The sequence below is a fragment of the Oncorhynchus mykiss genome, chromosome 3 (genome assembly GCF_057628025.1).
Source record: "Oncorhynchus mykiss isolate SJ-2025 chromosome 3, ASM5762802v1, whole genome shotgun sequence".
NCBI lineage: Eukaryota > Metazoa > Chordata > Actinopteri > Salmoniformes > Salmonidae > Oncorhynchus > Oncorhynchus mykiss.
This window is the reverse complement of record NC_143024.1, coordinates 80,038,343-80,053,487: the sequence shown is the minus strand read 5'-3', so window position 1 is coordinate 80,053,487 and position 15,145 is coordinate 80,038,343. Positions and strand designations below refer to the sequence as shown.

Here is a 15,145-nt window from a genome sequence, read left to right as displayed (position 1 = left end):
ACTAAAATCAAAGACTTTCCTGGGAGGCAGTTGTCTTACAAATGGCTTTCCTCTTGAGGGAATCATTTTGAATCCCCTCTTGACAGCAGGTGGCAGAGATCAGTTGAAAGGAGAAATGTTCTCAAACTCCCTCTGTTACATGGACCCATATTCCCTTCTGCAAGGTACATAATGGTCCAAGTCCAATTATTACAGTCCTTCAAACCCTAAACTCAACTTAAACATTTCATCCAAAGCTACATTGTCAAAAGATGATGTTTTTGATTGTCATACTGATAACTGAGTTGAGACGTGTTTAGATATTGTTGGTCGGACAAGCTGTGTGTCTGGGCTTATAGTGTCAGTGAGCAAGAAGCAGACCAGTATTACCAAAGCTGCTCACCTGACAACAGTGGTGGCTGGTGGGAGGAGCTATAGGAGGATGGCTGGAATATAATGAACGGAAAGGTGGTTTCCATATGTTTGATACAGTTCCATTTATTCCATTCCAACCATTACAAAGAGCCCATCCTCCTATAGCTCCTCCCACCAGCCTCCACTGCCTGAGAATAACAGTCTTCACAGATCAATCAACCAACCATTACATCCAAGACTGGCTTCAGAGGCATCAAGACATGCCTATTGCCAATGGTTATATTTATTAGTTTTCTGATATAAATATACATTACACACTATAGTTTGAGATAAAGCATACTATACTGGGGGACTATCCCACAGATAAGCGCATTTCCACCATAAAGCATGGAATTCTTCCATCCAGGCAATACGCCCAGTCAGCCAGTCTTTTCTCCCATTAACCCATCCTCACTGCTGTTATTGTTATTGGGTTGTTGTGGTGACGTTGCCAAGTCTTGATCCTTGACATTGTCAGTAGCTTTCTCCACCCCCCTCTGTCATATTTGACCATTCTAAACAGATGACTGGGTTGTGATTAACACGGTGGTTTTAAAGGGACACCTGGACTGTTTAGACATGTGTCTCCCAAGATGCCACGAGACACTGTTAAATAACTCAGCCTTTAAGTTCAACTTTGACCTGTCAAAGTCCTTCAGAGAGAGAGAGAGAGAGAGAGAGAGAGAGAGAGAGAGGGGAGGAATGAAATGAGAGTGTGAGAGCAAGAGCGAGAGAGAGAGAGAAATTGGGAAGAAACAGAGATACCACCTTACCTTAACAAAATAAGATCCTCCTCTGGACTGGGACTGGGACGAGAGACAGGAGTAGGTGAGGGAATGTTCTACTCTTTCTCCTATTGTTGTGGTCTATCAAATGAATCACGTATATATTATGTTTAGTTACTTAGCTTTTGATGCTAATTAATGCTATATTTGTTAACATGATCAATTCTACTATTTGCTCAGTGTTTTGATATCACATGCACTGGTTATCTTATGTGTGGTGGTGGGCAATGGCAGGTGTTTAAGACTGACTATGATGGACATACAGTTAAAGTCGGAAGTTTACATACACTTAGTTTGTCATTAAAACTCGTTTTTCAACCACTCCACAAATTTCTTGTTAACAAACTATAGTTTTGGCAAGTCAGTTAGGACATCTACTTTGTGCATGACACAAGTACTTTTTCCAACTATTGTTTACAGACAGATTATTTCACTTATAATTCACTGTATCACAATTCCAGTGGGTCAGAAGTTTACATACAATACACTAAGTTGACTGTGCCTTTAAAACAGCTTGGAAAAATCCAGAAAATGATGTCATGGCTTTAGAAGCTTCTGATAAGCTAATTGACATAATTTGAGTCAATTGGAGGTATACGTGTGGATGTATTTCAGGGCCTACATTCAAACTGAGTGCCTCTTTGCTTGACATCATTGGAAAATCAAAAGAAATCAGCCAAGACCTAAGAAAAAAAATTGGAGATCTCCACAAGTCTGGTTCATCCTTGGGAGCAATTCCCAAATGCCTGAAGGCACCACGTTCATCTGTACAAATAATAGTACGCAAGTATAAACACCATGGGACCACACAGCCGTCATACCGCTCAGGAAGGAGACGCGTTCTGTCTCTTAGAGATAAACGTACTTTGGTGCGATAAGTGCAAATCAATCCCAGAACAATAGAAAAGGACCTTGTGAAGATGCTGGAGGAAACAAAAGTATCTATATCCACAGTAAAAACAAGTCCTTTATCGACATAACCTGAAACGCCGCACAGCAAGGAAGAAGCCACTGCTCCAAAACCGCCATAAAAAAGCCAGGGTACGGTTTGCAACTGCACATGGGGACAAAGGTCGTACTTTTTGAAGAACTTTCCTCTGGTCTAATGAAACAAAAATAGAACTGTTTGGCCACAATGACCATTGTTATGTTTGGAGGGAAAGGGGGAAGGCTTGCAAGCCAAATAATACCATCCCAACCATGAAGTACAGTGGTGGCAGCATCATGTTGTGGGGGTGCTTTGGTGCACTACACAAAATAGATGGCATCATGGGGAAGGGAAATTACATGGAAAGAAAATTACGTGGATGTATTGTTTGACCCAAGTTAAACAAATTAAAGGCAACGCTACCAAATACTAATTGAGTGTATGTAAACGTCTGACTCACTAGGAATGTGATGAAAGAAATAAAAGCTGAAATAAATTAACAATTCTCTCTACTTTTATTCTGACATTTCACATTCTTAAAATAAAGTGGTGATCCTAACTGACCATTTTTACTAGAATTAAATGTCAGGAATTGTGAAAACCTGAGTTTAAATGTATTTGGCTAGGGTGTATGTAAACTTCCCACTTCAACTGAGCGTTGGACCAGTAACTGAAAGGTCACTGGTTCAAATCCCTGAGCCAAATAGATTTTTCACCTATCTTCTTTTTCACCCAAATTGCTCCTGTAAGTTTCTCTATAAGAGTGTCTGCTAAATGACTCACATGGAGATATAGAGTAACAACAGAGACACAGGTGCAGTGGATAGAGGGGCTCCAAATAACAATACAGGATACTTTGGGGTTAGTACGTGACATGTGCCCCCACAATGAGGATTCAATCTCTGGGGAAAGGACCATGGTTCCACTCAATGTAGATGGTGTTTCCCTGCAATTGTCATCTTGGGTTAGTTTCTAGGACTGCATCTACTTCCAGGAAACAGTCTCCCTAAAAACAGCAGTCTACAGTGACTGTGTCAGGGATTAAATGATAGAACTAGATTAGCAAAATGTAGGAACAGACACATCAGCACACTGCCACACACAGACTTACACTACACCTGAACACAAACACACACACAAACACACATCTGTCACGTCTTACTTTCTCTCTGTGATAACAGTGTAATAAACATTTCAAGGATTCTCATGTTGACCATCTTTATTGGGGGGTCAAATTCACACATTCCAGTTAAAAGAGCCCTTCGCACCTTCAGCTGGCCCTAGCTGCTGTTAACCATTAACAACCCATGGCCACGTGAGAGGTAGCATAGCAGGTTAACCTTCTTCTAGAGCTATCAGCACTTTGCTACACTATTAAAACACGAGTGTAGATCGTGGTGTGTCTGTGTGCGTGTTTGTGCGAGATAGGGATTCAGCGTAATGGTTCGCAGAATACACTCTCTAGAGATCTCTTGTCAGTAAAGTATCAGTGTAATCAATGACATTGAGCCCAACCCTACACTGACCTATGTGGTCTCTTATCTCTACGGGATATCCAGTCTTTTAATATATGTGTTTATATCCCTGTTATATCTCTCTATATTGCCAATCAGATTTCTGTTGTGCAAATGTTCCATTCCACCCCCGATTTACTGCAATTTATCTGATGGTGACGTTGCTGTACAGTACATACCTTTGAGTTGCTACAGTATAACTCACAGGAGGTTGGTGGCACCTTAATTGGGAGGATGAGCTTGTGGTAATGGCTGGAGCAGAATCGGTGGAATGGTTATCAAACACATGGTTTTTACAAGTATGTGTGTGATGCCATTTCATTCGCTCCGTTCTAGCCATTATTATGAGCCGTCCTCCCCTTACCAGCCTCCACTGGTATAGCTCCAGTACCATTCAAAAGCTTGGACACACTTACTCATTCCTGGGTTTTTCTTTGTCTTTACAATTTTCTACATAGTAAAATAATAGAAGACATCAAAACTATGAAATAACGTATAGAAACATGTAGTAACCAAAAAAGTAGCCACACTTTGCCTTGATGACAGCTTTGCACACTCTTGGCATTCTCTCAAACAGCTTCATGAGGTAGTCACCTGGAATGCATTTCAATTAACGGGTGTGCCTTGTTTAAAGTTCATTTGTGTAATTTCTTTCCTTCTTAATGCGTTTGAGCCAATCGGAAATGAACTGCACCTCAGATTGCAGCCCAAATAAATGCTTCACAGAGTTCAAGTAACAGACACATCTCAACATCAACTGTTCAGAGGAAACTGCGTGAATCAGGCCTTCATGGTCGAATTGCTGCAAAGAAACCACTACTAAAGGACACCAATAAGAAGAGACTTGCTCTGGCTAAGAAACACGAGTAATGGACATGTCCTTTGGTCTGATGAGTCCAAATTTGAGATTTTTGGTTTCATACGCTGTGTCTTTGTGAGACGCAGAGTACGTGAACGGATGATCTCCACATGTTTGGCTCCCACCGTGAAGCATGGAGGAAAAGGTGTGATGGTGTGGGGGTGCTTTGCTGGTGACACTGTCTGTGATTTATTTAGAATTTAAGGCACACTTAACCAGCATGGCTACCACAGCATTCTGCAGCGATATGCCATCCCATCTGGTTTGCACTTAGAGGGACTATCATTTTGTTTTTCAACACAACAATGATCCTCAACACACATCCTGGCTGTGTAAGGGCTATTTGACCAAGGAAAGTGATGAAGTGCTGCATCAGATGACCTGGCCTCCACAATCACCCAACCTCAACCCAATTGAGATGGTTTGGGATGAGTTGGACTACAGAGTGAGGGAAAAGCAGCCAACAAGTGCTCAGCATATGTGGGATCTCCTTCAAGATAGTGGGGGAAGATTCAGACATTGAGATTAGATAGAATGGGGTTTACCACTGATACACACAGTGGATTATTTGATGGTCAGAATTTTTTGGGGGGGTAGGGAAGAGAAGGTAGGTTTGTGTGTGTCAGCGCTCTCGCATTCTGGTCTGTCATACAAGACATGGCAGGGTAAAAACAGAGCGTGACTGTGCTCACCAGTGTGTGTGTGTGTGTGTGTGTGTGTGTGTGTGTGTGTGTGTGTGTGTTTGTGTGTGTGTGTGTGTGTTGTATTGTATTCATACCCTGTGGTCTCTGTTGCAGGACATGGCTGGGTACAGGCCGAGGGTGATAGTGCTGAGTAAGAAGCCAGGTCAAAGTTTTGGCTTCCTCTTGAGGGTGGAGCAAGGAGAGGATGGTCACCTGATCAGGAACCTGGAGAGGGGCAGCCCGGCCAAGCTGGTGGGTTTGAAGGACGGAGACCGCATCCTCCGGGTCAACGGGACCTATGTGGACGAGATGGACCACACACGGGTGAGGAGGGGGAGAGGGGAAACCACATAAGCCCTAGACCCTCCCTCTTTTTTTGCTGTATTGAAATTATAAAGATGTAAGAAATATAGTAATAGTATGGTAATAACCTTGTCTGCTTATATTGTTCACACCTATCAAGTCCTTTAAAGTGCCTGGGGTAAGGTATCAGTATTAGTTAGGTAAATGTGGAATTACTAGAGAACACATGTAGCAATAAGTACTGTACTAATGTAGCAACATACCATACTTTGTCCCATCTCTTTCTCCTGTGCTGTGTGTCCTGGGTTAGGTAGTGGACCTGGTGAAGGAGAGTGGTACATCGGTCACCTTCCACGTTCTGGATGTGGCATCCTACAAGCAGGCTAAGACTGAGGGGGTGGACCTGTCTGACCAACACGCCACACCCACTCAGCACGCCATGAACGGGGTGGGAGGAGGGGCGCCCAAACCCAAACTCTGCTACCTGGCCAAGTCCAGCGGGGGCTACGGCTTCTCTTTGCGCTCTATCAAAGATGAGAGGGGTGGGACATGCATGCGGACACACACACACACACACACACACACACACGCACACGCACACACATATACACAGTAATTGTGTATCTCTTTGATTGTGATATTGCTGACAAGAGAGAAGAACCAAACTGACAACAGCAATTATTGTAATCTCTGAGGATTCATATTAAATTGTTTTGCTTGTTGATCAAGCATCAAATTAACACATTATCTTCGTCTCACATGGCGTGGGCCCTTAACATACATTCCTGTCTTCTTTATGTCCAATGATAATGAATTTAGGATTGTGATTTTAAACTACATTTTCTTTCCTCCATTTCCTGTCCCAGGTGACGTGGGCATGTTCATGACAGAGGTGGCTCCAGGGGGTGTGGCCGGGAGGGCAGGGGTCAAGACCAACGACCGCCTGATAGAGGTCAACGGGGAGAACACGGAGAACGCCACTCATGACCAGATAATTGAAAAGGTCAGGGTTCTGTCCTTATTTACACTACTCTGTGGTTAACTTTTAACTTCAATATCTGGCATATTACTCTACAGCCTGTCAACGCATTTTGTTCGCTCAGAATACAGGAGTCAGGACAGGGATCATTTGGAAAATCAGTGTTAATTCCATTTGGTTTCCCTGGGCAACTCAGCCTTGAGGGCAGAAACAAATGTGATTGGTTACGTTTAGTCAAGATATGTCATAAGTCTTTATTTTACATGACAGATAAGAATGTTTACTCTTCTTCTGTTAATTTTGATCTAAACGTTATTTAACTTTGCGCCCGCCCGAATGAGCCCGTTGTGTGATCTCTGTCAGATCAAGGCATCAGGCAGCAGCGTCATGTTCCTATTGGTGGATGAGGACACAGACAGGTTCTACAAGATAAAACGCATCAGGATAGGGGCGGGGCTAGCCACAGCAAAGCTCCTCCCACTGAAGCCACGCATCGCAGACTTGGTCAAAGGATCAGACGGCTATGGATACTTCCTAAGGACTGAGCCTAACAAGACAGGTCTGTGTGTTTGTATGGTGTGTGAATTTGGATGATCAGTAGGTATCCAAAGAAAAACTTGGTTACACTACTATAAGCAAATGGGTATAATGCATTATGATGCGGTTATAATGACTTTTCATAAGCGTGTATGAACCCCTTATAACAACACATCTGCCAATAGCCACATAGGATCATCACTATTAAACTATTCACCAACAACAATAGCCATCTGTCTGAATAATTTTACACAATAACACCATCTTAATATCCTCCTACCTGCAGGCCACTTCATCAGGGACATTGACAGGGGTAGCCCAGCTGAGAGGGCGGGATTAAAGGAGATGGACAGGCTGGTTGCCGTGGAGGGTGTGGAAGTGGATGGCTGCAGCCATGAGCAGGTGGTGGACAGGATCAGGCAGTGTGGCAGCAAGTGCTGCCTCCTGGTGGTTGATGAAGACACTGACAAGCTCTACAAGATGGTGAGGGTTCTGGGATCAATCTTTCTTGATGGATTTAGGAAATAAATGTATGAAACAACAGTCATAGGAGTTGGCTCAAGCCCATTGGTCTAAACATCTGGCCCCATATTTACAAAGTGTCTTAGAGTTGGAGTGCTGATCAAGGATCAGTTTTTCCTTTGGGATTATAATGAAGCTGTGGCTGATACTGATGAGCACCACAACGCTGAGAAACTGTTTGAACCCCCTGTGAAAGTTACCACCCCTTCCGCTTTACTTCCGGATCACATCCACTCATCTTTTGAAAATGCTTCACAATTATGTCATCAAACTCGTGGAAACTCGGTCATTTCTATATATATATATAGTTATACATATATATATATAGTATATAGTTATATATACAGGATTTAATGTCACATCCACAAGTACAGTGAAATGCCTTTCTTTCAAACTTAAAACCCAACAATGCAATAATCAATAACAAACTATTACTAGAAAAAAAAGATGAAATGAGAATAGGAAATATGAAATACACAATAAAGTAAAAAAGTAAGTAAGCATACTATGTACAGAAAATATTTAAAAAGTCAGATCCAATACCACATTTACATGAGCAGGGATACTGGAGTGATGGAGGTAGATATGTATAGAGGTAAGGTGACAGGGATACTGGAGTGATGGAGGTAGATATGCATGTTAGGTGACAGGGATACTGGAGTGATGGAGGTAGATATGTATAGAGGTAAGGTGACAGGGATACTGGAGTGATGGAGGTAGATATGCATGTTAGGTGACAGGGATACTGGAGTGATGGATGTAGATATGTATAGAGGTAAGGTGACAGGGATACTGGAGTGATGGAGGTAGATATGCATGTTAGGTGACAGGGATACTGGAGTGATGGAGGTAGATATGTACAGAGGTAAGGTGAAAGGGATACTGGAGTGATGGAGGTAGATATATATGTTAGGTGACAGGGATACTGGAGTGATGGAGGTAGATATGCATAGAGGTAAGGTGACAGGGATACTGGAGTGATGGAGGTAGATATGTATAGGAGAAAGGGGAGAGGGATACTTTAGTGATGGAGGTAGATACAGTGGGGCAAAAAAGTATTTAGTCAGCCACCAATTGTGCAAGTTCTCCCACTTAAAAAGATGAGAGAGGCCTGTAATTTTCATCATAGGCACACTTCAACTATGACAGACAAAATGAGAGAAAAAAATCCAGAAAATAACATTGTAGGATTTTTTAATTAATTTATTTGCAAATTATGGTGGAAAATAAGTATTTGGTCACCTACAAACAAGCAAGTAACTTCTTCTTTAAGAGGCTCCTCTGTCCTCCACTCGTTACCTGTATTAATGGCACCTGTTTGAACTTGTTATCAGTATAAAATACACCTGTCCACAACCTCAAACAGTCACACTCCAAACTCCACTATGGCCAAGACCAAAGAGCTGTCAAAGGACACCAGAAACAAAATGATAGACCTGCACCAGGCTGGGAAGACTGAATCTGCAATAGGTAAGCAGCTTGGTTTGAAGAAATCAACTGTGGGAGTAATTATTAGGAAATGGAAGACATACAAGACCACTGATAATCTCCCTCGATCTGGGGCTCTACGCAAGATCTCACCCTGTGGGGTCAAAATGATCACAAGAACGGTGAGCAAAAATCCCAGAACCACATGGGGGGGACCTAGTGAATGACCTGCAGAGAGCTGGGTCCAAAGTAACAAAGCCTACCACACACTACGCCGCCAGGGACTCAAATCCTGCAGTGCCAGACGTGTCCCCCTGCTTAAGCCAGTACATGTCCAGGCCCGTCTGAAGTTTGCTAGAGAGCATTTGGATGATCCAGAAGAAGATTGGGAGAATGTCATATGGTCAGATGAAACCAAAATATAACTTTTTGGTAAAAACTCAACTCGTCGTGTTTGGAGGACAAAGAATGCTGAGTTGCATCCAAAGAACACCATACCTACTGTGAAGCATGGGGGTGGAAACATCATGCTTTGGGGCTGTTTTTCTGCAAAGGGACCAGGACGACTGATCCGTGTAAAGGAAAGAATGAATGGGGCCATGTATCGTGAGATTTTGAGTGAAAACCTTCCATCAGCAAGGGCATTGAAGATGAAACGTGGCTGGGTCTTTCAGCATGACAATGATCCCAAACACACCGCCTGGGCAACGAAGGAGTGGCTTCGTAAGAAGCATTTCAAGGTCCTGGAGTGGCCTAGCCAGTCTCCAGATCTCAACCCCATAGAAAATCTTTGGAGGGAGTTGAAAGTCCGTGTTGCCCAGCAACAGCCCCAAAACATCACTGCTCTAGAGGAGATCTGCATGGAGGAATGGGCCAAAATACCAGCAACAGTGTGTGAAAACCTGGTAAACACTTACAGAAAACGTTTGACCTCTGTCATTGCCAACAAAGGGTATATAACAAAGTACTGAGATAAACTTTCGTTATTGACCAAATACTTATTTTCCACCATAATTTGCAAATAAATTCATTAAAAATCCTACAATGTGATTTTCTAGTTGAAGTGTGCCTATGATGAAAATTACAGGCCTCTCTCATCTTTTTAAGTGGGAGAATTTGCACAATTGGTGGCTGACTAAATACTTTTAGGGGTAAGGGGACTAGGCGACAGAGTAGCAGCAGCTTGCATGTGAATGGGTGTGCGTGTGTGTAGTCAGTATAAAATTATGTGCATATTATGTGTGAGTGAGCAAATGATGGAGTGTGTGTGTGTGTGTGTGTGTGTGTGTGTGTGTGTGTGTGTGTGTGTGTGTGTATATGTGTGACAGTGTGTAGAGCCCTGTGAGTGTGCATAGAGACAGTGGAAAGATTGAAATAAAAGTTCAATAAAGATTTTTTATTTATTGATTTATTTCACCTTTATTTAACCAGGTAGGCACATGGACACATGGAGTAAAACAAACATACAGTCAATAATACAGTATAAACAAGTCTATATACAATGTGAGCAAATAAGGTGAGATAAGGGAGGTAAAGGCAAAAAAAGGCCATGGTGGCAAAGTAAATACAATATAGCAAGTAAAACACTGGAATGGTAGATTTGCAGTGGAAGAATGTGCAAAGTAGAAATAAAAATAATGGGGTGTAAAGGAGCAAAAATAAATAAATAAATAAATAAAATACAGTAGGGAAAGAGGTAGTTGTTTGGGCTAAATTATAGGTGGGCTATGTACAGGGGCAGTAATCTGTGAGCTGCTCTGACAGTTGGTGCTTAAAGCTAGTGAGGGAGATAAGGGTTTCTAGTTTCAGAGATTTTTGTAGTTCGTTCCAGTCATTGGCAGCAGAGAACTGGAAGGAGAGGCAGCCAAAGAAAGAATTGGTTTTGGGGGTGACCAGAGAGATATACCTGCTGGAGCACGTGCTACAGGTGGGTGATGCTATGGTGACCAGCGAGCTGAGATAAGCGGGGACTTTACCTAGCAGGGTCTTGTAGATGACATGGAGCCAGTGGGTTTGGCGACGAGTATGAAGCGAGGGCCAGCCAACGAGAGCGTACTGGTCGCAATGGTGGGTAGTATATGGGGCTTTGGTGACAAAACGGATTGCACTGTGATAGACTGCATCCAATTTGTTGAGTAGGGTATTGGAGGCTTTTGTAAATGACATCGCCGAAGTCGAGGATTGGTAGGATGGTCATTTTTACAAGGGTATGTTTGGCAGCATGAGTGAAGGATGCTTTGTTACGAAATAGGAAGCCAATTCTAGATTTAACTTTGGATTGGAGATGTTTGATGTGGGTCTGGAAGGAGAGTTTACAGTCGAACCAGACACCTAGGTATTTGTAGTTGTCCACGTATTCTAAGAACCGTCCAGAGTAGTGATGTTGGACAGGCGGGCAGGTGCAGGCAGCGATTAGTTGAAGAGCATGCATTTAGTTTTACTTGTATTAAAGAGCAATTGGAGGCCACGGAAGGAGAGTTGAATGGCATTGAAGCTTGCCTGGAGGGTTGTTAACACAGTGTCCAAAGAAGGGCCAGAAGTATACAGAATGGTGTCGTCTGCGTAGAGGTGGATCAGAGACTCACCAGCAGCAAGAGGGAAATCATTGATGTATACAGAGAAGAGAGTCGGTCCAAGATTTGAACCCTGTGGCACCCCCATAGAGACTGCCAGAGATCCGGACAGCAGACCCTCCGATTTGACACACTGAACTCTATCAGAGAAGTAGTTGGTGAACCAGGCGAGGCAATCATTTGAGAAACAAAGGCTGTCGAGTCTGCCGATGAGCATGTGGTGATTGACAGAGTCAAAAACCTTGGCCAGATCAATGAATACGGCTGCACAGTAATGTTTCTTATCGATGGCGGTTAAGATATCGTTTAGGACCTTGAGTGTGGCTGAGGTGCACCCATGACCAGCTCTGAAACCAGATTGCATAGCAGAGAAGGTATGGTGAGATTCGAAATGGTCGGTAATCTGTTTGTTGACTTGGCTTTCGAAGACCTTAGAAAGGCAGGGTAGGATAGATATAGGTCTGAAAGATACAAGGTAATACAAGGTAAGTCTGTGTAGCTAAATTGTTAGCTATTTATCAGTCGTATTGCTTGGAAGCTGTTCAATTATAGTCATGTTGGCGGATTAATTTACTTCTGCCAAATGCCGTTTTGCACTTTAAAGACCATTCAAAAAGCCTACTAAAGTTGAAAAACTTCAAGGCTGAGGGGCAGTCATTTCATAGTGTATATAGGCTCAGGAACTGTCCAGAAACAGAAGTGCAGTAAAGAAGACTACTCTGTGGATTGAGATATTGGTCTGAGATGAATTGTGATCTTCCACAGGGAGGCGTTTCTCCTCTGTTCTACTTGGAAGAGATTACGGAATCCCTCCTTCCAGCAACCCCTCCACCCAGCTACCCAGAGAGCGTGCCGGCCCCGGTCCCAGACCCTGTTACCACAGACCTCCTCAAGCTGTGCAAGATGGAGAAGACCTCCGCCGGGTACGGCTTCCACCTCAACGGTATACAAGGAGTCTTTGGCCAGTATGTCAAAGAGGTAACTACAATGAACAGAGCACCTACCTACAGTACCAGTCCAAAGTTTGCAGAATAATAGTGAAGACATCAAAACTATGAAATAATACTGAATCATGTAGCAACCAAAAATGTGTTAAACAAATAAAAACAATGTAGCCACCCTTTGCCTTGCTGACATCTTTGCACTCTTGGCATTCTCTCAACCAGCTTCATGGAGATAGTCACCTGGAATGCATTTCAATTAACAGGTGTTAAAAGTACATTTGTGGAATTTCTTGCGTTTCAGCCAATAAGTTGTGTTGTGACAAGATAGGGCTATCTTCTGTGTAACAACCCTATTTGGTAAAATACCAAGTCCATATTATAGCAAAGAACAGCTCAAATAAGCAAAGAGAAACGACAGTCTATCATTACTTTAAGACATGGAGGTCAGTCATTCCAGAATATGTGAAGAACTTTGAAAGTGCAGTCACAAAAACCATCAAGCGCTAAGATGAAACTGGCTCTCATGAGGACCGCCACAGGAAAGGAAGACCCAGAGTTACCTCTGCTGCAGAAGATACGTTCATTAGAGTTACCAGCCTCAGGAATTGCAGCCCAAATAAATGCTTCAATGAGTTCAAGTAACAGACACATCTCAACTTCAACTGTTCAGAGGAGACTGCGTGAATCAAGCCACTACTGAAGGGCACCAATTACAAGAAGAGACTTGCTTGGGCCAAGAAACATTAGCAATGGACATTAGACCGGTGGAAATCTGTCCTTTGGTCTGATGAGTCTTTGTGAGATGCAGAGTAGATGAACGGATGATCTCTGCATGTGTGGTTCCCACCGTGAAGCATGGAGGAGGAGGTGTGATGGTGTGGGGGTGCTTTGCTGATGACACTTTCAGTGATTTATTTATTCAAGGCACACTTAACCAGCATGGCTACCACAGCATTCTGCAGTGATACGCCATCCCATCTGGTTTGCGCTTAGTGGGACAATAATTTGTTTTTCAACAGGACAATGACCCAACACACCTCCTGGCTGTGTAAGGGCTATTTTACCAAGAAGGAGAGTGATGGAGTGCTGCATCAGATGTCCTGACCTCTACAATCACCCGACCTCAACCCAATTGAGATGGTTTGGGATGAGTTGGACCGCAGAGTGAAGGAAAAGCAGCCAATAAGTGCTCAGCATATGTGGGAACTCCTTCAAGACTGTTGGAAAAGCATTCCAGGTGAAGCTGGTTGCCAACAGTGTGCAAAGCTGTCATCAAGGCAAAGGGTGGCTGCTTTGAAGAATCTAAAATATATTTTGATTTGTTTAACACATTCTTGGTTACTACATGATTCCATATGTTATTTCAGAGTTTGATGTCTTCACTGTTATTCCACAATGTAGAAAATTGTAAAAATAAAGAAAAACCCTTGAATGAGTAGGAGTCCAAAAGTCCAAACTTTTGACTGGTACTGTATATCCAACAGGTAGCCTAACAGACAAGAGAATGCATCCCAAATACATTAACTACTATGGGAAAGATCAAGAGGCAAAGCACATGCTAGTCTCAATTCCGTACCTCTGAAACACTCCTGTCATTCAGCAACTGTCAACTGTTGTTTACGTTCCAAACCATTCACATCTCAGCTCACCCCTTGATGTCTTCTCTGTAAGGTGGTGAAGGGTGGAGCCGCGGACAGGGCTGGTCTAGAGGACGAAGACATGGTGGTGGAGGTGGACGGTGTGAATGTGGAGCAGAGCAGTCACGAGCAAGTGGTGGGGTTGATCCGTAAGAGTGGCAGCTCGCTGGTACTCCTAGTTGCCGGGAAGCAGGCCAACGACCACTTCAAAGCCAAAGGGGTGGCCATCACTCCTCAGCTCTTCATCCCCTCGTCCCAAGCCAGGTCCCCATCCCCAGCCCCGTCCCCGTCCCTAGCACGAAGCCACACACCAGCCCAGATAGACACTCCAGCCACTCTGGAGGAGGTCCAAGAGGAGGAAGAGGAGGAGGCTGCTGAGCCAGACACCACGCCGCACCAGGAACGAGAGAGGGTGAGTGACGTAACATAAGTGTGTTCCTTGAGTGCCTTGGTAGCTTCTAAACTAGATCCAAATTATCCAGACAAGCCAAAGTAGTTAAAAGCAAGTTTGTAGCAATTGTATTTTCCCACAGTTCTATTACAGAAAAATATATGACTCTCTTTCTCTCTCATAGACTCCATCTGTGTCATCAGCAGCATCATCTTGCTCAAGCGTTGATGAGAGACTCTGAGAAGTCACCAATGAGAAATCATTTCCTGTCAAGACTTTTTCTGTCTCCCGTCAGCCTTTGCACCATGCTGGATAATGCAGGTATCTCTGCTCAAGAACTCTGATCAAACTTAATACATTTCTATGACAGACGCTGGATTTAGGTATCAATGCAAATCGGTTGAAAATAGCAATAAATAGCCATTAATGTATTGATCAGTTAGATAGCACTGTCGTCCAACCAGCGTATGGATCAGTATAATCTCATTACGAACACCTGCAATGTAGACCGAGAACACTAGTAATGCCAGTTCAATGTGTTTAACTGGAACCGTAACCATAGTGAGAGAGGCCTACTGTACTACACCTTAATAATAATGCTGTCTTTTAAATATCATTAAAAGGATCAAATACATTTGATTTGTTTTACCCAAAGAGCCATTGTGTCTT

At 43.2% G+C, this 15,145-nt stretch overlaps 1 protein-coding gene across 2 annotated transcripts; it reads left to right on the top strand.

Annotated features, from left to right (window-relative positions):
* Positions 1 to 892: 892 nt before the first annotated feature.
* Positions 893 to 15,130, top strand: pdzk1 (PDZ domain containing 1). 2 transcript variants are annotated; one of them, XM_021597810.3, is made up of 9 exons: positions 893 to 1,221; positions 5,277 to 5,486; positions 5,776 to 6,007; positions 6,332 to 6,468; positions 6,808 to 7,003; positions 7,268 to 7,464; positions 12,270 to 12,482; positions 14,120 to 14,497; positions 14,661 to 15,130. In XM_021597810.3, exons 2-9 carry the CDS (start codon positions 5,280 to 5,282, stop codon positions 14,715 to 14,717), a joined length of 1,617 nt encoding a protein of 538 aa, XP_021453485.1. In that variant the 5' UTR covers positions 893 to 1,221; positions 5,277 to 5,279; the 3' UTR covers positions 14,718 to 15,130. The 2 variants fall into 2 exon arrangements, with proteins under 2 accessions (XP_021453485.1, XP_021453486.1); XM_021597811.3 differs by having other exon boundaries at positions 934 to 1,217.
* The last annotated feature ends 15 nt before the right edge of the window (positions 15,131 to 15,145 follow it).

Excerpts from the sequence above, each read along its gene's own strand:
- pdzk1 (XM_021597810.3), top strand. The coding sequence starts at position 5,280 with ATGGCTGGGTACAGGCCGAGGGTGATAGTGCTGAGTAAGAAGCCAGGT. Across the intron at positions 5,487-5,775 it reads ACGAGATGGACCACACACGG|GTAGTGGACCTGGTGAAGGA; the intron begins GTGAGGAGGGGG and ends GTCCTGGGTTAG. Across the intron at positions 7,465-12,269 it reads CTGACAAGCTCTACAAGATG|GGAGGCGTTTCTCCTCTGTT; the intron begins GTGAGGGTTCTG and ends GATCTTCCACAG.